A 23041-nucleotide genomic window follows, 5' to 3' on the forward strand; every position below is an offset into this window, starting at 1 on the left:
GGGTTGGAAGGTGAAAGACTGGTGGGGGCAGCTGAGCTAGTCCCCAGAGTGCCACACGGCCTCCATGTCTGGGAGTAAACTGACTTCTCTTTTCCCTGAGGCTCCATCCTCCCTCTGCCATCAGCTTCCCTGTGACTCTAAAGTCTGTGTCTACGCCGCAGGCCTCGGATGTGATGGCGGCAGACCCAATGTGTCTGCATTTCCTGCGATGCGGCCCTGTCACCAGAAGCCTCTCGACATAATTCAGGAGGAGCCAGGCGTTTCTAACAAACAAAGCTTGTTTCAGAGCTCAGGAAGTGGAGGGGCAGTCCTGTATCAGGAGTCGGGGACGGGGGCGGGGTGTCCAACTACAAAGTCAGCTGACCCCCCCAGTAACAGACATGCATTCCTTGTCCAAGGACATTATCTGGAAAATAAACACATTTTAAAATAACTTTTCTCCCTGTTACTCTAAACAGTCTTTATGGTGATAACAGTGGTTTGTGGTTGTGTTTAAAAAAAAAAAAAAAAAAAATCCTTTTTAAAGACTACATTATCTCTGGCCTGGAATACTGCAAAAATCTCCTGATTTCCCCCCTTCCATTGCTGGCCCTGCATCCAATCTCTTCTCCACGCAGCAGGCAACAGGATCTTTATGAAATATAAATTCACAGCCCTGATCAAAATCTTCCAAATGGCTTCCTTCTTTATATCACATGGAACCAAAAGCCACTTCCCTGTCCTGTGGGAACTGGGTGGTCTGGTCTCGGCTCACCTGTCGAAGTCCTGGGCTCTTTTCTCCCTGGCACAATACTCCGGCCACACAGGTCTTCTGTTCTTTCAACAAAACCAGCTCTGGCCTGTCTTGGGGCCATCACACCCACTGCTTCTCTGCCCAGAAAGCTCTTCCCCAGGACCATCACTTTCCTGACTCTTCTCATCCCATAGGGTTGAGGTTAAACCCCTCAACTCAACCAGGCATGGTGGCTCACACCTGTAATCCCAGAACTTTGGGAGGCCGAGGCGGGCGGATCAGAAGGTCAGGAGTTCGAGACCAGCCTGGCCAATATGGTGAAACCCTGTCTCTACTAAAAACACAAAAAATAGTTGGGCGTGGTGGTGGGCACCTGTAATCCCAGCTACTCAGGAGTCTGAGGCCAGAGAATCGTTTGAACCTGAGAGGTGGAGGCTGCAGTCAGCTGAGATCACGCCATTGCTCTCCAGCCTGGGTGACAGGGCGAGACTCTGTCTCAAAAAAAAAAAAAAATCTTCATCTTCCTCAGGAACTCTACTCTGATACTGAATCTTCATACTGTTTGTTCTCATGGATTTTATCCTAAAATGCAATTATTTTACTTGTATTCCTTGCTTCCTGCCTGTGTGTCACATTAGAATATGAGTGGAGTGGACAGGTCACTCTCGGTCTCTATGTCCCCAGCACCCAGCACGGTGCCTGCACAGAGGAATCCGTCACGAAACTTTGGTCAAATGAATGAATGAATGAATGAAAAAGCATAATCCATTCTCTACGTGGGTATTTTAATAATGCAAAGTCAATAAAAACACTAAACTCATTTGACTTCTGGTCCTGGCTTTGTCTTCTAGCACAGCAGACCCATGCGGTACACGCAGCAGACCTTCAGTTTACATCTGAGATGATGGTGGCGTGATGAAGACAATACAGCACCAGCCCAGTGCTGCATGAGAAGAACTCAAGCCCACCACCAGCTTTAAAGGGAAAGGGACCCGTGTCCCCAGAGCATCAAGGCTCTGGGCAATGGCTCTGCCCCATTCACTGATTCTGTCAAATTACATGAACTGAGCAAAAAAATACTCTAGCAAGTAACACACAGATGACAGACCTTGACTTCAAAATCTGAAAGTCACATACACACACACGAGGAAGAAAGCAGTAGGTGGCTTAAACACCAAAGGCAAGAAGAGATCCCTGTGGCTGGGGGGGAGATCAAGAAAGGCTTGATGGGGAAGGTGGCACTGGGGCTGAGCCTAAAAGATGACTGGGATTTGTACAGATGGAGACGGAAGAAAAGGCATGCCAGATAAAGGGCACAGCGGGACCAATGGCATGGAGGGAAGAAGGCAGAAGAACAAGGGGGGAAAGGAGTAGTGGAAAATAAGCCTGAAAACTAGGTTAGGAATGGAGAGGACAGGCCTGGGAAGGTCACGCTCATCGTTTTCGATTTATTTAGTGGGAAACAACAGTTTTTTAGCAGAGTTTCACTCTAGAACAAAAGGTCAGCTAACAAAGTAGGACATGTCAGAGAGAGGAAGAACCGGGGACAGGGCGATTCCTGGAATCTGTTCCCTCATGCATCCATTCAACAGATATTTACGGTGCACCTGGCAAGCACCAAGCACTGTTTGGGTGCTTGTGAGATATTAGGGAGCAAAACTGGCAACAGGTCCTGCCCTCGAGGAGTTTACATTCTACTGGAAGTAAACAGACATAAACAATAACATAATAAGTAAGTAGATGATGTAAATTAGAAAGCACATTAGATGATGGTAAGAGTGATGGAAAAGAACAAGAAAAGCAGAGTGGAAACGGGAGGCAGGGGCAGGCAGGGCGAGGGTGTGGGATGAAGTGCAGCGCGGTCAGGGACATCTCTGAGAAAAGAGGAAGGCCAGGCACTGTGGCTCACGCCTGTAGTCCCAGCACTTTGGGAAGCCAAAGTGTGTGGATCACCTGCAGTCAGGAGTTTGGGACCAGCCTGGCCAACACGGTGAATCCCCATCTCTACTAAAATACAAAAATCAGTCAGAGGTGGTGGCGGGCGCCTGTAATCCTAGCTACTCAGGAGGCTGAGGCAGGAGAATCGTTTGAACCCAAGAAGCAGAGGTTGCAGTGAGCCGAGATTGCGCCACTTCACTCCAGCCTGGGCAACAGAGCAAGACTCTGTCTCAAAAAAATCAATCAACAAGTAAATAATAAAATATAAAACCTAAAAAATGAAGAAGGTGAGGGTGAGAGGCAAGTGGACGTCTGGGGAAACGGCCAGGGCAAAGGCCCAAGGGCTGGGGTAACCTGGCGTGTTCTGGGAGGAGCAGAAGGAGATCCTTGTGCCTGGAGTGGAGCGGGTGAGGAAAAGAGGAAGAATGGAGTCAGAGAGTGGGGAGAAGGCCCTGAATTTCACTCTCTGACAGCAGGGGCGGTAGCGGGTTCTGAGCACAGGAACGATAGGAATAGACTTAAATTCTAAAAAGCTCCCTCTCCTGTGATGTATCTAGACAACAGAACACTATTCAGCATTAAAAAGAAATGAGCTATCTGGCCATGAAAAGACATGAAGGAACCTTAAATGAATGTTAGTAAGTTAGAGAAGCCAGTCTGAAAAGGCGACATACTGTGAGTCCAAGCATATGACATCCTGGAAGAGGCAAAACTATGGAGATGGGGAAATGGCCAGTGGTTGCCAGGCATTAGGATGAAGGGAGGGATGAACAGGTGGAGCTCAGAGGATTTTTAGGGCAGTGAAACTTCTGTATGATACCATAAGAGTGGACAGATGCCATTACACATTTGTTCAAACCCATAGAATGCACAACGCCAAGAGTGAACCGTCATGCAGACTTTGGATGCTGGGTGATACGATGAGTCAGTGCAGCTCACCTATTATAGCAAATGTGCCACTCTAGTGCAGGATGTTGATTATGGGGGAGGCTATACCAGGGGTATATGGGAAATCTCTGTACCTTCCTCTTCATTTTGCTGTGAACCTAAAATTGCTATTAAAAAATATTTTTTTAAAGACTGCCTCTCAAGCATTAGCAGGGAGATCACTGAGAAGGCAACCACAGCAGTCCACACAAAAGATGACAGCAGCTTGGGCCAGGGTAGCAATGGTAGGTGTGGGGAGAGGGGATGTGGGAGAACTGGGCTTATGTTGAAGGCACAGTCACCAGGGCTCCTGATGAGCAGGATGTCAGGTGTGAGAGACAAGCAGGAGTCAAAGATGACTCCAAGGTCCCTTAGACAAATAAAGGTGACAGTTAATGAGGATCTTCAGCTGCAGCTCATGGAAAGGAAAGGAAGGAACAAACATAAGCCATGTTGTGGCAACTCAATGGAAAAGACTTGACAATTCATCTTAACACAGGAATGGCAGAGAAGGCCAAATTCTGTGATTCATTCAATGCCTTTATCAAGACTCAACTCTATCCAGCTTGGGAAAGGCCCTGGGGACACAGTGGTGAGCATGACAGCATCGCCCCTGGCTTGATGGAACTTACCAAGCCAACTAGCAATGTATTATTCCATTATTATGCATTTAATCATATTTCAATAAATTAGTATATAAATTAATAAATTTATTGAATATTAAATATACACAATAGGTATAGCATAAAATATAAACATTTAATATGGAATATAAATTAAATAGAAATACAATTTAATTTTAATAATTTAATATTTAACTACCAATGCTGTTATTGCATAATAGGATTAATTCATATTACAATACTCCATGGCAAACATTGTATTAGACAATGAGAATTCCGGACAAATAACAAATAAGAAATGGTAGGTGTGAAGTCGGGTGCAGTGACTGATGCCTGTAATCCCAGCACTTTGGGAGGCTGAGGCAGGCGATCGCTTGAGGTCAGGAGTTCGAGGCCAGCCTGGCCAATATGGTGAAACCCCATCTCTACTGAAAATACAAAAAGCAGCCAGATGGTGGCACATGCCTGTAATCCCAGCTACTCGGGAGGCTGAGACACAAGAATCGCTTGAACCTGGGAGGCAGAGGTTGCAGTGAGCCAAGATGGAGATCGTGCCACTGCACTCTAGCCTGGGCGACAGAGCAAGACTCTGTCTTAAAAAAAAAAAAGAAAAAGAGGTGGTAGGTGTGCACCATTATAATCCCATTCAGTGAGAGTTTTAGAAGTGGCATGGGTAGAGGGTGGGACCCATGAGGACAGAGCAGCCATCCGCCTGAAGGGTGAAGACTGCATGGGCTTGAGGAATGGCTGGGCGCCGCTGGGAAAGGGAGTGTGCAGTCGTGGGGACCAGCGAGGCTGGGTGTGAGGGTGGGGGGCAGGCGAGCCGGAGTCACATGGCCCTAGCTGGAGCAGACACTCCCACATTTCAAGCCTAGATGAAGGACTCTTGGTTCCATGGGGACAAGGACTCAGACTGTTTTGTCCACCCTGTGTCTCTGGGACCCCACACAGTCCCTGTGTTCACTAGGCTCAACAAATTCACTTTGGATAGATAGACAGAAGAGAGGGAGGGGAACCGAGGTGAAGGCAATGAATGACTCCTTCAGAAGATAGGTTAAGTCAGAAAAGAATTTGGGAGCTTCCTGGCCACTATAGAAACGAGGCAGTCTGAGACTCAGCCCCGGCCCTTGAGGGCAGGATCCGGAGCCAAGCCAGTGCTGGAGTTCTGGAAGCTGTATGGAGACAGGAACCCTCTGTGGGGTCCCCAGCAAGTGCGGGAATACCTGTATTTCCTGGATGCTTTCCTCCTCCCTGGCATCCACCTTCTTCTCAACCCCCTCGCCGCGGAGCAAGGCTTCCAGCGTGGTGCTTTCTGAGGTGAACCCATCCTTCTTCAGGGGAAGCTCCACTTCTGAAAAACAAAGATAGAAAGGCAGGTCAGGCCACTAGAAGCAGGCGGGGCAGGAGGGACAGTCCTGGAGGACACGCAGGGCCCAGGGCTCCTGAGGAGGACTCCTGGAGGGAGAGGAACACTGGGGCCCCGTCCAGCTTTTCCATCTCCATTTCATAATCCAGAGATAGATTCCGATCACGCCCACACCCCCAGAGGAAGCTGAGCCAGAGCAGAAAGGGTGTGGGGTGGATGTGGGCTCACATGGCCATGCTTCTGCCTCTCCAGCCAGGACATCGGGCAAGGCAGGCGTCGGGAGCCTGGAGCCCTCACTACATCCGCAAAGCGAGGATAACAATGCCCAACCCCACAGGTGGTTTTGTAAGGAGAAATGTGTTCAATTGCGTTAAAGTATTTTGAAAACTCAAGCAATGCACGATGTTGGCAACCAAGTATGCTCATTCCCTCCTATCCCAGCTCTTGTCTGGCAACCCCATGACCTCCTCATGGCCATGCTGGCTGCCCAGCTCTGGCTTCCTCCATGAAAAGTTAGTTCAGCCTCAGAGAGGCTATTCTCATCAACCCAGGGGGAAACGAGAGCCTCAAAAGCCACGGGAAGAGAAGGAGCAAGGGCAAATGCCTCACAGGCCCCGGATGAGCAGAGTGGCCACTGCACGGCCGCACACCACGACCTTTTTTTCTGAAGGTATCAGGAGTTTGATCAGCTACCTGGGGCTTGAGGTCACCAAGCCAGCAGAGAAGTGGCAACCCGAGCCAGCCCTGCCCAGAAGAGAGACCGTAGAGAAGCTGAACCCCTTCCTCCAGGTGTCCCAAGCTCCTGACCTCACAGAAACTGGTGTGTTTCTTTCTTTTCTTTCTTTGCTTCCTTCCTTTCTTTCCTTTCTCTCCCTCCCTCCTTCCCTTCTTTCTTTCTTTCCTTTCTTTCTATTTTCCTTTCTTTCCTTTCTCCCTTCCTCCCTCCCTCTTTCCTTCCTTCCTTTCTTTTCTTTCTTCCTTTCTTTCTCTTTTACAGACAGGGTCTTACTTTGTCACCCAGGCTGGAGTACAGTGGCACTATCATAGCTCACTGCAGCCTCAAACTTCTGGCCTCAAGCAATCCGTCTGCCTCAGCCTCCCAAAGCACTGGGCTTACAAGCAGGAGCCACCATCCCCTGCTGTTTTTTCAATTAAACATACCAACCTAAGGTACAGGTGATCATTCTGATTTACTACAAAATATTTCTTCAACCTCTCCTCTGATCCTGCACCTCATACCCCCACACTGCCACAATTTGATATGTGGTCCCTACCATTGTGCCAGGTAAGCTGGGAGCAGGAACTATGATGCAGTGGTGCCCTAGAAAACAGGAGAGATGAATGGCCCGCCCTTGTGGGGGTATTGAGAGTTTAGTGTAGGGACTATTTACAGAGATGGGGGGAGGAGATTAAGGCATCCAACAAGGTAAAGCACCCCAGGTGGGTTTGGGGCAGGGGTGAGGGTGGGGAGGAGCCATGACCACTGCTGCTATTTTTGGAGGGACAGAGGGAGAGTGCTTGCAAGAACCTAAAGACAGCACCATTAGCAGAGCCCCGGGACAGGAGCTGTGGCTTGCAGAGGCCAGGAACCAAGGGAAGGAACAGCCCAACCACTCTCTCCATCCATCCTGCATCAGCCTGCTGCATCCTCTCTCACACACCAACCTTAAATGGAAGCAAGAAGGGAAGCGAGGCCCCTTCACACAGCCTACTGAGGTCCAAGCAGGGTGAAGACGGAAAAGCACGGATCTGCAGGGGCAAATGGAAGGAGCAGCACCATCGAGCCTGCTCCACTGGGCTCTATCCCGACTCCAGCAGAACCCTACCTACACTTTCCATTTCCTCCACCAGAAACAGAGAGAGTCTGACCAATCTACGAGGAAGGGGCACGCGGGCATCTATTAAAACTGAACAAATGCACACCCGTGGGTGACCAGCCCCCAGAAAAAGAAGGTGGGAAGGAGAAACAGCATCTAAAATCTCTTGAGAGACAAAGTCTTTGGGATTTTTCTTACCTAAAAAGCAGAGCAAAGGATCCACTTCCCATCAAGGAGCGCTACCACAAAATCAACCACCTCTGGATCCATCTACTCATTCAACAAATATTTACTGAGTACCTGCCATGTGACCACCACTGTGCTGGGACTAGGGATACAGGAGGCGAACCAAATAAAGACGGGCCCTGCCTTTAGGAGGCTTCCAATCCAAAGAGACAGGTACTAAATGCTAAATACAAAATCAAAATGCAATTACGAATTGTCTTAAGTGCTATGGAGGAAAACGACAGAATGAAATGTGAAAGAATAAACGTAGAGGGGTCTACCTTAGATCAGGGAGTCAGGGAAGGCCTGTGTGATGAAGTTACATTTAAGGTAAGTGTCAGAAAAACAGCCAACTGTCTGCTTTAATGAGTTCAGGGTGTGCAGCTCCACAGCCTGCTCTGATGACATATTACTCTTTCTCCCAAGTCAGAAAAGTCTTCCAAATGTCTAATTTAAAGCAATTAGCGTGTGTTGCCTCATGTCCTGTCCTCAGTCAAAAGAGAACAGCTGGCCACGATCCCTCAAACTTATAATAATCATATAAGTTGAAGTTTATATTTTAGTATCCCCCTTAGCCTTCGCAGCACTAAATAAATCCTATTTATTAGTGTTATTTCCCAGAATTGTACAGCATTTTAGAGCTAGAAAAGACCTTACAGATCATCTAATTCAATCATCTCATTTGGTAGATGAGTCACCCGAGACCCAGAGAAGTTAAGTAATCACCAAAAGCCACACAGCAGGATGAGAATGCAGCTGAATGATCTTTCCGAGATGTCACTGAAATCATGACAAGGGCCCCCACTCATTGTATTCTTATTAGTGGTTGACAGGCTCAGACTGAGCCTGACTGGGCTTTGGTACATCCGTGTACATGCAGAGGGCTTGGAAAGCAGCAAACATTCAAAACTTAGCAGCTGTTACTGCTACATATCAATCCCCACTACACCCAAGAGCACAGTTATTAACCCATTTTACAGATGAGAGCAGTGTTGCTTGTAGAGGTTGCGAACTTGCTTGATATCACACAGTTGGTAAGAGGCAAAGCCCAGCCTTGAACTCAATCTGCCTCCAGACCCAGTCACCTAATTAGGCTGCATGGACTCCACCCTGTCTCTCTGTGGTCCTTCCTTGAAAAATCTTTGTCCAAACCTTTATGCATTTTCATTGCATTCTGAGACTCACTCCATAGTTTCCATATTTCAGGATAAAAGGCAGATCTTTAGCTGAGGATGAGGGCAGTTTCGTGTCATGGTTTTGGGTTCTGCTCTATATGACCATCCCCATGCAATGTTCCCCATTCTGCAACAGTATTTACCCACTATAGAATGTTCCATCAATAGTGAACTTCCCCCTCTTCCTTCTCCTGCTCCTCCTTCCTCCTCTGCTACATATGCCTCCATCCTGCTTTCCCATAATTGAATCTACTCTCTTGGTCCTCTTTAACCAAACTTTACCAGATAGGCACAGTAGAAGAATCGAGAGGGAAAACAGAACCAAATGGGAAAAGTGAAATAGAAAAAGCAAGAAGGGATCTCCAATAGCATCGAGAGTCCAATCCCTTAAACAGGAAAGTGAAGCACAGAAAGATATAGAGATTCTCCCAGGGTCACAGAGACATTTAGTGGCATCATGCTTCCCTAATTACCACAATATTTGATTGGCTCCTATAGATTCTGCCTTCAGACAGCCCTGAAATCAAACCCTAGCCTTGCCATGTATTAGTAAAGGGATCATGGGCTAGCTATGTAACCTAAGCCTCCATTTCCAGATGTGTTAAATGGGTGTGGTCATAGTATCTATTTCACAGTGTTGGCAAATCAAACATGGTAATGCACGGCATAAAGAAACTCTAAAATAATCCACACAAAAAAACTAGTGTGTTAAATAGGGTAGAAGATGAGGCTTATTAATTTTTGTTTTATTCTATTCAAAACTTAGATTCAAAATTAGATCATATATGTAAAGAATCCACAGCATTGTAAGTATCCTAAAAATGCTAGATGTAATTCCCGAAGTTTGAATAGTTTTTATTTCAGTGTTACAGCTGCACTGTCCAACAGAAATGTAATACGGGCCACTTATGTAATTTTTAACTTACTAGTAGTCACATGCACAAAAAGGAAGAAAGTCAAGTGTCATTAATTTTAATAAGATATTTTATCTCATCTGGTATTTCTAAAACATTGCCATTCAACATGAAATCAATATAAAAATATGGATGCCAAATTTTACATTCTTTTATCTGCATTGTCTCCAAAGTCTGGTGGGTATTTTCCACTTAGAGCGTATCTCAATTCAGACTAGCCACATTTCAAGTGCTCCATAGCTACACGTGGCTACCAGCTACCACAATGGACAGTGCAGGTTTGCAGCATTAAAAGTAACATCGACTATGACTTTGCTTCCAAAAAATTGAAAGAATTTTACTGTGGTTCTTAATGTTGCGTACGTAATACCTGCTGAGTACCATTCCAAGAGAGTTCTAGCGGACCACTGCAAACCCTGGTTGCAAAGCATGATGGGTAAGGCCTGCAAGGTCAGAGTGAAAGGGTAGCCATCCCTCCCTACAAACACACACAGGGTGCACTCTGCCTCCTGACCACAGGAGGTCCCAGAGTGAAGGGGAAAGAAAGGTAACAGGTTCAAGCCCTTGCACAATGTATGTCCCAGACACACTTCTACTGAGCCCTTAGGGATTTCATTTATTCAATTTTATTTGATTATGGCCCATCTGGATATAGGATTTAATATTTTTTTAAAGTGTACTCATTTTGAACCTCACACAAATTTGGGGCCCACATAACCCGACAGGAGCCATTGAATCTTTAACATTAAAAGAAAATGGTCCAAAACACACACATAATTCATCTTTAAATTAGCCTGATTTTATACACATGGATATAAACCCATGGATCGTTACTCTCTCCACAGCGGCAGCAGCTGTCACCCAAGCCAGCCGCCTCCCTGGGCCCCCGTAAGCAGCTCTGCCTCTACTTCTAATTGGGAACAGAGATACTCCTTGGGTGACTTCCAGCACGATCCATCACACCAGAGACAGCTTCTGTGCAAACCGAAGCAAATCGGTTTCTAAATAAGAAAAAACCTCCTAGACAAACAAGGATTGAAGCATAGAAAGTCTTTTTAAAAAAAAACAACCAAAAAAAAGCACAAATAAAAGCAAAAAAAAAAAAAAAAAAAAGGTCCAGCCAAGAGCAATGGCTTCTTCTCTTCAGGGCTACAGACAGGGCAGCCATCCTCTTGGGTGCAGATCAAAGCCACAAGCTTTTGACACAGGTGCCCCAAGCCTGCCACCCAACGCACTGAAAGCAAAGCTTCCACTGGGTTGTTGGAGCCACCGAGCTCATTAACAGGATGCAGGCGAGATGAGTCTGAAAGTGCAACATGGGAGCACAGTGAGTAATTAAATCCCAGGTCATTTAAAAATGCAAACGCCACGAATGTCATGAGCTCCCCAAGCCTCTGCCTCCTTCTCCTTCGTTATTTGGCTCAGGATGGAGGATTGGAAACCTGAGAGTCGTATATGGATTATAATAAAATATGCCGTATAGAAAACAGATTAAGACAGTTCTTCTTTGGGGAAATATACAAGGAGAGGAGCTGTCTGTTAGCTGTCGAGTTTGCAAGAGATACCATCTTTCGGGAGGCAGTGTGCTCTGCCAACAGACAGACTGCCCCAAGGGAAATTGTGGTGAAGCACCCCGACAAGCCACATCCATCCGTCCATCCATCATGGGCTCCCTCTGACGCAGGGGCCTGGAGATAGAGTTATGGTGCAAAAGGGAGGGAGAAATCCCACAGACAATGGCAAAGAATCTTCCTGCTAGATCATGAGTGCTCAATTTTTTTTAGCTGCCTCTAGTTTTCCTTTAAAAATACAAACGTGCAGTTTTCTCGTCTGGGTGCTTATTATTTTGAGGAGTTAAGCCCATCATATTTCCTTGGATTTATACATCAACTTACACAAAGGAGAAAGGAGCTTAAGAATCATTATTTCATTTATCCCCATCAGACTGTCAGACTCGTGAGGAGGGAGAAGGGAGGGAGGCATTGTTATCTCTCACCTCACAGGGGAAGAGACTGGGGAGGGGGGTCAGAGACCTGATTTCCTAAGATGGTGGCAGGCCTAAGGATCCATCTGCTCATTCCCTAGGGGTGCCACTTTCTTGGCTGCCTTTGACTCCCTGTTTTGTGACTCATAAAGCTCAAAATAGATGAGGTTCACATTGAGGACCCATCACCCAGGCTGCACCCCGCAGGCCCTGTTACCACTTGCTTTAGAATCTCAGGATATCCATACAACAGGAGGACTCATCCCTCCCCCATATGGCCTCGGCTGTGCCTACCCTCTCACCCCTAAGTAGACATGCCAGGATGGGTGCCAGCATCCAGATATCAGGACCACAGATAAGCTTTCTCCCACCCCGAGACACAGAAAAACACCCACACTGCCCAAGGAAGCTCACCACTGAGCTGCCGGCAGACCAGGTAAATGCAGCTACCAGGAGGGTGAGGACGGGGAGGGTGGTGGGAGTGGACCGAGTGCGGGCAGCATTTCCAAAGGCAAGGTCAGGGAATCAGGAGAGGCTGGTCAGATGGTACAGAGTATCAGTTAGACAGGATGAATATGTTCTGGAGATCTGTTGTACAGCATGGTGACTCCAGTTATTAGCAATGAAAATTGCTAAGAGAGTCGATCTTAAATGTTCTCACCCACACACAAAAAAATGACAAGAATGTGGAGTGACAGATACATTAACTAGCTTCATTTAGTCATTTCACAATGTATACATATATTTAAACATCACATTGTATGCCATAAATATATATAATTTTTATTTGTCAATTATGCCTTAATAAAGTTTGGAGGGAAAAAAAATAATAATAAATAAAAATTCAGGCTGGGCGCAGTGGTTCATGCCTTTAATCCTAACATTTTGGGAGGCAAGGCAGGTAGATTACTTGAGGTCAGGACTTTGAGACCAGCTGGCCTACGTGGTGAAACCCCATCTCTACCAAAAAACACAAAAATTAGCCACGCGTGATCGTACACACCTGTAGTCCTAGCGACTCGAGGGGCTGAGGTGGGAGAATCACTTGAACCTGGAAGGGGGAGGTTGCAGTGAGCCAAGATCATGCCACTGCACTCCAGCCTAGGTGACAGAGTGAGACACTGCCTCAAAAAAAAAAAAAAAAAAAAAAAAAAAATGCATAGTTTAAAGGAATACAGACAACTGGAAAGTGCAAAAAGCTGCTCTGGGGTGAACTCTCAGCTCCATTACCCTAAAGCACACACTTGGCCTTGATCTCCTATCTGTAAAACTGGGAGAACAAAACCCACTTCCCACTAGTGTTATGGGGGCAAAGAAGATAGCACATGTGAAGTGTCTGGCACAGGTAGAATGCTCAATAAGTGTCAGCTCCCTTCTTTCCACCTCCTACAGTTTCCCTCTCCTTGTGCTTTTCAGCAAAAACCCCTCACCTTTCTGACACTCTAAGACCACCAGACATGGTGAGTGAGGCACAGCTAACCCCTCCACGGGCATGAACCCAGCGGGGATGGAAACAGATGGAATCTGAGGCAGGTAAGAGGATGGAAGAGGCTGAGAATGAGACGCAGCTGGAAAGCAGAGACACTGGTGCTGCTCCAAGTCCAGGGTGGCCATTGCTCCCGCAGCTTCGGGGGAAAAAAATAATGGCAGAGCCACAATGGAAGATAATCTACTTTATCCCTTCATTTGACAAGTAATTATCAAGCACCTACTATGTATCGACTCTGTTCTAGGTGCTGGGACAATGACTCTGAAGAAAAGAGACAAAAATCCCAGCCCTCATAGAATTTATATTCTAGCAGGAGAGAAACAATGCATGAAGCAAACAAGTGAAACCTTCAGTGTGACAGATGGTAATCAGTGCTTTGGAGGAAAAACAGAGCCAAGGAGGAGAAGTTGGAGTGTCAGGGTGATGGGAGGGGGTTGCACTTTTAAATGTGGCCAGGAAAGTGCAAGCCTGAAGGAAGAGAGGGAGGGGGCTTCGCTGACATCCAGGCAAAGACGTTCCAGGCGAAGGAGCCTTCAGTGCAAAAGCTCTGAAGCCGGCCCATCTGCCTGGAGCAGGGTGAGCCAGGGGGATGATAGGAGACCAGCTTGGGGAGCTACAGGGACACTGAAGGCCATGTAGGCACCTGCAAGAATGTTGGTGTCCACCCAAGTGGAATGGCAAGGCGCTGGAGGTGTTGAGCAAAGCATGATATAATGATGCCTACATGTTAACAGAATCACTCTGAGAATAAGTGAAGGGTGTCGGAGCAGATGTGGGGTGACCAGTGAGGAGTTACTGCAAAATGTTTGGAGCCTCTTAATGAGTCTGGTGCTTGAGGAGGGAGCTATGCACAATATGGACAGAGCTCTGTCCTCATGGTACTTACACTGTGGTTCTCAGATGTGTCCTGGGGGCAGTAGGCACTGGGGAGCAGTCCCCTGAGCAGGGGGCTTCCCCACCAGTGAACCAGGATGGAGGCCAAGTAGGGAGGCTGGTGTCAGTGCAAAGGGGGCAAAGGTGTGAAGCCATACCAGGGTGAGCCCATGGAGGAATGGTTCTTCAAGAAGAAAGTGGACCAGCCTAGCCCAAGGGCAGGGAAAAACATCCAGCCACATGGGCCTGGCCTGGCATACCACGGTTTAACAGGTGTAGTAAATGCAGAGAGGAGGCCTTCCGAGTTCATCTCTGTGCCCTGGGCCATGGGTGCCTCAGGGCTGAGTTCTGGGACATAGGAGTGAGGTCCCACAGCCAAGTTCTAGGTCATCTATAGACAGGGAGCTTTTAAAAGGCTTTAAGACAGAGCTGGGCATGGTGGCACATGCCTGAATTCCCAGCTACTCAGGAGGCGGGGGCAGGAGGAGGATCACTTGAACCCAGGAGTTCAAATATAGCCTGAGGAACACAGCAAGGCTCGTCTCTAAAAATAAATAAATAAAATAAAATGAATAGACTCTAAGGCAGAATGAGTTGCCATTCTGGGCCAGATGGCACACACTTTTCCAGCGAGGCAGCGAGCTATCTGCAGCACATTCATTGTCGGTGCTGGGGACGGGCACTGTGTTGCAGAGACCCACCCGGCAGTGCAGTGTGGAGGTGGCATCACAGTGCCTCCTCACACTTGCCAAGTCCTCCACCCTCCATCCCACACCCTCTCAGAATAACCCTGCAAAACCACCGTGACCTACATCTCACAGATGAAGGACTGGGGTAGGAGTGGTTAGGAAATTGTCCAACATCACAAAGCCAGTGGGTGGAGGGATGAACCTAGGCCTTGTGATCCCTGTTTGGTGCCTCTCCTCCAGCAGAACAAGTATATTTGGACAGGGATGACCCCTACAACCCAGAACCAAAGAGGCAAGATGGCAACACTTGGGTCCCCCGGCCAGGCTGGGAACCGCAAGGGAAGCCAAGGTCAGCGGCCCCAGCCCTCTCCTCCCCGGCAGAGCCTCCCTCACCTGTGCAGCGGAGATGATGAGAGCTAGGTCATGTTCTCCAAGGTTGAGATCAAACACCAGATATGTCTCTTCCCCTCATCCCTTTAGAAATCTTTACTGCCCGTGGACCATGTGCCAAGCCTCATGCCAGGGGCTAGGGATACAGATGAAAAAACGATAGGCCCTCGTCATCCAGGTGTCCACCTCCCAGCGGGCAGAGGTACAGGTGAGGTGCCCACCTCCCAGTGGGCAGAGGTACAGGTGAGGTGCCCACCTCCCAGTGGGCAGAGGTACAGGTGAGCAGGCGATGGCATAACTGGGTGATCCCTCCAACTCACAACCCATGCTCTACACGTAGCTCTGGCAGGTCCCACAGCAAAATATGACCATGGACACTTGGCAGCAGCCGTGCCACTGCCCTGCCCACTGCCTGCTGCCGGCCCACCTCCTTGGCCAGCCCAAGCTCCCAGAGCCCCGCAGAATACCAGCAGAGCTGGGGAACATGGGCAGAGCCAAGGACATCCAGACTTCGTCCCCCAGTCCCTGCTCCTTTCCTGAGACTGACAGGAAGGCAAAAGAAGCAGATCACTTCCAGCACATAATAGACACAGCCTGAGTGGGGGCTGCATGCCCTGCCCTCCTCGCTCCAGCTCCCCTTCTCATGAGGCCAACCAGAGCTGACGAAGCTGCCGGTGCAGGCCTCCAGATGGATGGCTGCAGGCTCTGACACTGCAGGAAAGAGATAAATGACTGGTCATTTCCCCCTGATGCACTTGAAGGCATCCATTCTCCCAGCCGTACCAAGCTCAGGCAACCCCCCCTGCCCAGAGACAGATAAGCACTGACAGATGGGGGTGGGAGCCGGGGCGTCCTTCCCCTTCGGAAGGACACAGCCAGACTCCTCTGCAGGCCGGGAGAAGGTCGCATTGTCCATTGGCTCACACCTGGCTCGAGGCTCCACGGGTCCCTTCCTCCATCTCCCCCCTCTTGCCCACCCCCGCCTGGCTCATCCATCTGAAGAGCACACGGCAGAGGGGGAAGGCTGGGGGCAGAAGGAGCCGCTGACAGGCTCATCAATCTCAGGTTACATGCTTGGCACCTCGGCGTTCCTTAAGTTGTTCCGGGACTGGGAGGGTGTCGGAGGAGCCAGGGGCACTGTCTTGAGGAGAAGAGAAATCGCACTGAACATCAGAGAGCAAATGGTGGAGAAGCCTGGAGACTATTAAAATGTGGGCCATGTACAAAAGCAGTAGGGAACTAATTAAGATGCAGGATTTTCAAAAGCTGGGGAAGTTGGCCGCAGCCTGCTCCCATCTGTAGAGTTCTGGCAGTTCGGCGCAGCAGGGACAGCACCCTGGGCGGGTGAAGCAGGCCTCACCACCCCTGCTCGAGCAGGCGAGACTCAAACCCTCCATCTGGATAACCCCTTTGGGGGATACTCCTCTGCAGGCCCCTATGCCTTGCTTGTTGGCCAGTCTATGTCCCTCTCTGCTTTGGGTCACCTAAAGCCACTGCCGTCTTCAGGGAGCCTGCCCTCTTGTTTGAGTTTCCCCCAACAACATGTGATGGGGCGATCATCCTGGTCATTCATCCCCAGTCATTGAAGGACTGCCAAAAACAGAAAAAACACAAGAGAAAGAACCCTATCCCTGGCTGCCCTCCTTCCCATCACCCTCAGAATTCGGTAAGGGTGGCAAAGAGCCAGGCTGCTCCCCGAGTGTCCTGGAGCAGAAGGGATCGACAAGGCCTCAGGTGCATTCCAGGTGCGGGAGGAGCGGCAACTCTAAAGCCCTTTTCATCTGCGGGTCCAGGATAAGCGAGTGTGTCGGGCCTTGAAGCAACATGGCACCAGCTCCAGCAGGCTCCCCGTAGGGCTCTGTCCTTGGCATCACCACGATCCCCTGGGAAATTAGCTTCCTAATTCTGTGCCGCAGTTTCCCAACCTCTAAATGAAGATAATATCTGTCCTAGACCATGGGGACCGAAGGTCTGGGGTTGAAAGATGCTAAATTGATGTAAGCAGACTATCTGGGCATTTACTCCAAGGGGACACAAGTAAAAGTTTGTTCTCAGCCTTTGTCTTTTCTTCATTCAAAAAAAAAAGAAAAAGAAAGAAAGTGAAGTTAAAGGCCTCTTTTTTAATCAGCTGGCTTTTGCCCAACATCTGCTGTGCTCCCAGGCCTTCTGGTGGATATTTACTCTCCACCTTTCTCTTCTGCCAGCTCCACTCCCCCTTCACAAGGACAGAGCCCTTTTCTTGGGGAGATGGTCCGGGGGAGGCCCCTTGGTGGCACCAGGCCCCTGCCCAAGTCTTCGTGTTGTAGAATTGTGATGTCTACATCATGAAACACCTTGCGTTTGCCTCTGTGGCCAAGTGAAAGCTGCAGAGAACACTGAACTCAATTGTCAGTCAGTGGGGAGAAATAATGTTGTGTGTGTTGTCCTTCAGACGCCCAGGCAAGTAGGAGGTTGCAAGATGTTTATTTAAGACTGACTGGAGGGGCGACGTTTGCCGTGAGAAACACATAGGTCCAGGGACACCGAGAACACTTTCAAATTCCAAAGAGCTCTTCCCAGGTCTCAGGCCCTTCCTACCCCATGCAGACAGATTTTTATTTTCAGCAAATAGTAAAGAAACAGGGCCGGGCACGGTGGCTGATGCCTGTAATCCCAGCACTTTGGGAGGCTGAGGCGGGTGGATCATGAGGTCAGGAGATCGAGACTACGGTGAAACTCTGTCTCTTCTAAAAATACAAAAAATTAGCTGGGCATGGTGGCGGGCACCTGTAGTCCCAGCTTCTCGGGAGGCTGAGGCAGGAGAATGGCATGAACTCAGGAGGCAGAGCTTGCAATGAGCCGAGATCATGCCACTGCCCTCCGGCTTGGGTGACAGAGTGAGACTCATCTCAAAAAAAAAAACAAAAAACAAAACAAAAAAACAAAACAAAAAAAAAAAACACAACAACAACAAAAGAAACAGAAGTGGGATGGTGCATTTACCACACTGGAGGGGTGAGGACAGCAGGACAGGGGAGTCACTCCAGGAGGGAATAACTTCACCCAGGAACAAATGACTCGATGTCAGCCAAGACCCAGCTCCCCACTTTTTTTGAGACAGGGTCTCCCTCTGTCACCCAGGCTGGAGAGCAGTGGTGCAATCACAGCTCACTGCAATCTCAACCTCGTGGACTTCATTGATCCTCCTACCTCAGTCTCCCTAGTAGTGCCACCCTACCAGTGCCCACTACACCTGGCTGATTTTTCTATTTTTTGTAGAGATGGGGTCTTGGCATGTCACCCAGGCCCAACTCCGCACTTTCCAGCCTGGAATGTCCACTCATTCCACATGAGCAAAGTGCTTCAGGGGACTGAATCAGAAAAGGATGGTTCTGTGGCCCTGTCCTCAGATCTTCTCCAACAGCCCTCAAGATTCTTGAACATGCACCCCCCTCTCTTTGCCCTGACCTGGTTTCCTGACAGAGCTCCGCAGACCTGAGGTCAACGACAACTCTGACCCTCGTTACCCCTGGACTTTGTTGCTGAAACCTGCCCATCACTGCTGGACTCAGGCAGGGACAGAAAGGAATACAGGAGGGACAAACTGAGTGTTGGCATAAATTTTTTGTGACATCTCCTCACTGTCCATAGGACTCTGATGTGGAAGGAAATTCATGCCTTGAGACAATTCTGCTCCAGGCCAGTGGCCCCTCAGTCTCTCAAAGAGCAGGCAGACTGTTCTCCCTCTTCCCCGAGGAGATGAGGACATGTCAGGGTATACTGATGGTGGAACCCGGGCGGGCTTCAAGAGTCCTAGGCATAACTAGATTCCTGGAGCATCTTCTATCAAAAGGAGCTCAGGGAGCTCACACAGGAGGCTGGGAGGGAAGAAGAGGAAAGGACAGGCATCCTTAGGGGCTGGGTGGTGGAAGGGCACCAAGGGTGGGGGGGTGGGTTGGTTTGGGGTTTGGTTTCTTACAACATAACCTCAGCCTTCCAGTTTCCATAAATTTAAAGAGATGCAGCTCAGAATGGGCAAATTATCACTCTTCAGCAAGTTTTGCCCAGAGGATTATATACAATGTTGTACCATTTGCTTTTTGTTGTGTATTTTGTTTTTATGCCACTTAGCAATATATCTTTAACATCTTTCCATTTTTTTCTACTCATTATTTTAAAGGACAAAATAATATTCTATTCATAGAATATACAAGTACTATATATTTAACTAACCCCCTATCAATGAATCTTCTGGAAGTTTTCATTCTTTGTTGTTATTACAAACCATGCCACAATAAAAAATATATATCCAATATATATTATATGCATATATTTATTTATAGAATAAGTTCCTAGCAATAGAATGTCTGGGTCAAAGAGCATGTGTGTTTTAAATACCGGTAGGTACTATTCATTGTACTTCAAAAGGTCATACCAATTCCTTTGCAATGTGTAAAAGAGAGCCTCTCCCTCCATCTCCACCTCTGTTCCCTTCACCTGCTCCCCTCTCCTTGGGAAGGTCAGCCTCAGTCCACCCAGCAAATGGTCCTCACCTCCTAGGAATTTGCAGCAAATTCTCAAGAGACTCTGGCCAGTGACTCTATCCTGAGTCACACACAAAGTATCAGCCAAAAAACTGAGCTCTCCTTGAGCCCAAATCAAGTGGAATAAAAATAAGAGATAGTCATTATAAAATACTGCCCAAGTTAGCCCTGTTAGCCCTCCTGAGGGAGGACCTACCCCCAAAAAGGGAGGAGTCCTCTCAAGTGGAAACTGCGTTTTATGAATGATGAGGGCAGAGCCTCTGGAAGTTGGGCAGGTGGTACCCTCAAAGGGACCCCCAGCAGGGGCACAGAAGAGAGGCTGAGATCTAGCTCGTGCTCTACTAACCCACCAGAAAGGGCATCATACATTTTGTAAACATCCACCCCCCAGGGGGCACCACCCTCCACTTTTACACAAACAAACCATATGGGCTAGCCGAGGCCCTGGATGAAGTCACTCTTCTGAAATTTTGGCCTCCGCAAAAAATTGAAATGCAAACTTGCGTCACCTCTGGGAAGACAGTGGGTACATTTCTTTGACTGCTCTGTTTCTCATTCTCTAGATGGGCCCTGGCTGCTTGGAGGTACCAGGCTGAGGCTCGTAACCACTGACTCCAGGGCACTCCGACATCCTCTTCATTCACCACCCACAGCTGCAGGCTGGCGTGGTGGTACATTCTGGGAGCCAGGCGCAGCCCCGGCTGTTCAGACTCAGAATAGGATTTGGAAATGACAAGCATCTGGCCTAGGGTTTGTGGGGGTTGTTTTTGTGTTTTTAGTAGGCCTAGTAGTAGGTCTGTTTACCCAAAGAGGGGAACAAGTTCCTCTGAGAAGGTGCTCTGCCATGTGACTCATTCCAGCCCCGGCTGTTCATTGCTTCTCAGCATCTGGGGACTGGTGTGGAGGAGTAAGCCTGCCTTGGGGGAACCCAACTTTTCCCCTGAGGGCCGATCATCACAAAGGCTGGCACCTGTCTCTGCAGATGGGGCCCTTCCCCAGGACCCTGCCCATCCCTGGGGTGAACTTTCACCACTGGAAATCTGGTCTAGCCACTTCTGCCTCATGCTTGGGCAGAGGCTGAAGAAGCCTCTCAAATGATCACAGATACAAGACACCATGTGCAGGTGGGGACTTGGCTACAGCAAACTGCTAGTCCTAGGTTCTTCCTTTCCCTTCCCCTCGCATGTCACGGCAGGCCCGATAACGGGGCATGGCCAAAGCCAGCTGTGAACTCAGCTGCTCCACATTCGTCCACAGGCCGGGCATAAACACTGGCAGGCCAGTGTGCCCAAAGTAAATGTCTTTAGGCAGAAGGCACAAATACTCGAGAAATAGCTGCCTGCCTCAGTCCCACCAACATGGGCTTCTCAGATACATGAGCAGCACAGAAAATTCTCCTTGGCTCTGTCCACAGCCTGATTTCCCTCACCTCTAAAATGGGCTCACAACCCTCTTACCTCTTCCTTCCCTCTCTACCTCCCAGGGCTATGGTAGGGACCAAGGAGCTGACATGAAAGAAAATGCTGTATGAACTACAGCATGCTCTTCAGACTCTGGTTATGATGATGATGATTAACCAGAGTGTCCCATCTCCTGGGTGGCAGCGACTGGTGTTGGGGGGAAATAACCCCAGCCAGCTAATCTGTCCTTCCTAGGCCTCCTCTGCCACAGTTATTGAGGGGGACTGCCTTTCTTTTGGGTATGGTATGTGCTGAGACTGGAGCTGCTGGCAGCCCCCTCACTTGCCCTATGAGGAGAAGAGAGTGTTAGAGGTACACAGAGACTGGCTGGGTGTGGTGGCTGATCCCTGTAATCCCAGCACTTTGGGAGGCCCAAGGCAGGAGGATCACTTGAGGCCAGGAGTTTGCAACCAGGCTGGGCAACATAGTGAGACACCCATCTCTATAAAAAAAAAAAATTTAGCTGGGTGATATGGTTTGGTTCTGTGTCCCCACCCAAATCTCATCTTGCAGCTTCCATAATTACCACGTGTTGTGGGAGGGACCCAGTGGGAGATGCTCACATCATGGGGGCGGGTCTTTCCCGTGCTGTTCTCATGATAGTGAATGGGTCTCATGAGGTCTGATGGTTTTAAACACAAGAATTTCTCTGTGCAAGCTCTCTCTTTGCCTGCTGCCATCCATGTAAGATGTGGATTGCTCCTCTTTGCCTTCCACCATGATTGTGAGGCCTTCCCAGCCACATGGAACTGTAAGACCAATAAACCCCTTTCTTTTGTAAATTACCCAGTCTCAGGTATGTGTTTATCAGCCGCGTGAAAACAGACTAATGCAGTAAATTGATACCAGTAGAGTGGGGCATTGCTGAAAAGATACCCGAAAATATGGAAGTAACTTTGCAACTGGGTAACAGGCAGAGGTTGGAAAAGTTTGGAGGACTCAGAAGAAGACAGGAAAATGTGGGAAAGTTTGGAACTTCCTAGAGACTTGTTGAATGGCTTTGCCCCAAATGCTGATAGTCATATGGACAATAAAGTCCAGGTTAAGGTGGTCTCAGATGGAGATGAGAAACTTGTCGGGAATTAGAGCAAGGGTGACTCTTGTTGTGTGTTACCAAAGAGACTGGGGGCATTTTGCCCCTGCCCTAGAGATTCGTGGAATGTTGAATTTGAGAGAGATGATTAGGGTATCTGGTGGAAAAAATTTCTAAGCAGCAAAGCATTCAAGAGGTGACTTGGGTGCTATTAAAGGCATTCAGTTTTATAAGGGAAGCAGAGCATAAAAGTATGGAAAATTTGCAGCCTAACAATGCAAAAAAAAAAAAAAATCCATCTTCTGAGGAGAAATTCAAGCTGGCTACAGAAATTGCATAAGTAACAAGAAGCCCAATATTAATCCCCAAGACAATGAGGAAAATGTCTCCAGGGCATGTCAGAGGTCTTCACAGCAGCCTCTCCCATCACAGGCCCGGAGCTTTAGGAGGAAGAAATGGTTTTGTGGGCTGGACTCAGGGTCCTTCTGCTATGTGCAGCCTAGGGACTTGGTGCCCTGTGTCCCCGCTGCTCTGGCTGTGGCTGAAAGGGGCCAATGCAGAGCTCAGGCTGTGGCTTCAGAGGGTGCAAGCCTCAAGCCTTGACAGCTTCCATGTGGTGTTGAGCCTGTGAGTACACAGAAGTCAAGAACTGAAGTTTGGAAACCTCTGCCTAGATTTCAGAAGATGTATGGAAATGCCTGGATGCCCAGGCAGAAGTTTTCTGTAGGGGTGGGGTCCTCATGGAGAACCTCTTCTAGGGCAGTGTGAAAGGGAAATGTCGGGTGGGAGCCCCCACACAGAGTCCCTACTGGGGCATCACTGAGTGGAGCTGTGAGAAGAGGGCCACCATCCTCCAGATCCCAGAATGGTAGATCCACTGAC

General features: G+C 48.6%; 1 protein-coding gene across 4 annotated transcripts in view; it reads right to left on the reverse strand.

Annotated features, from left to right (window-relative positions):
• The window catches only part of DPF3 (double PHD fingers 3), a 286943-nt gene that overhangs the window by 117873 nt on the left and 146029 nt on the right, over window positions 1–23041 (reverse strand). For all 4 annotated transcript variants that reach the window (XR_006699607.3, XR_010588540.2, XM_045396660.3 and 1 more), the window contains exon 4: window positions 5445–5572. Coding sequence is in view for 2 of the 4 variants with exons in the window: in XM_045396660.3 (XP_045252595.1) it covers window positions 5445–5572 (128 nt within the window). In the remaining 2 variants the exon portion in view is untranslated. The remainder of the gene's footprint in view (window positions 1–5444; window positions 5573–23041) is intronic.

This window comes from Macaca fascicularis, chromosome 7, assembly GCF_037993035.2.
Source record: "Macaca fascicularis isolate 582-1 chromosome 7, T2T-MFA8v1.1".
Lineage (NCBI taxonomy): Eukaryota > Metazoa > Chordata > Mammalia > Primates > Cercopithecidae > Macaca > Macaca fascicularis.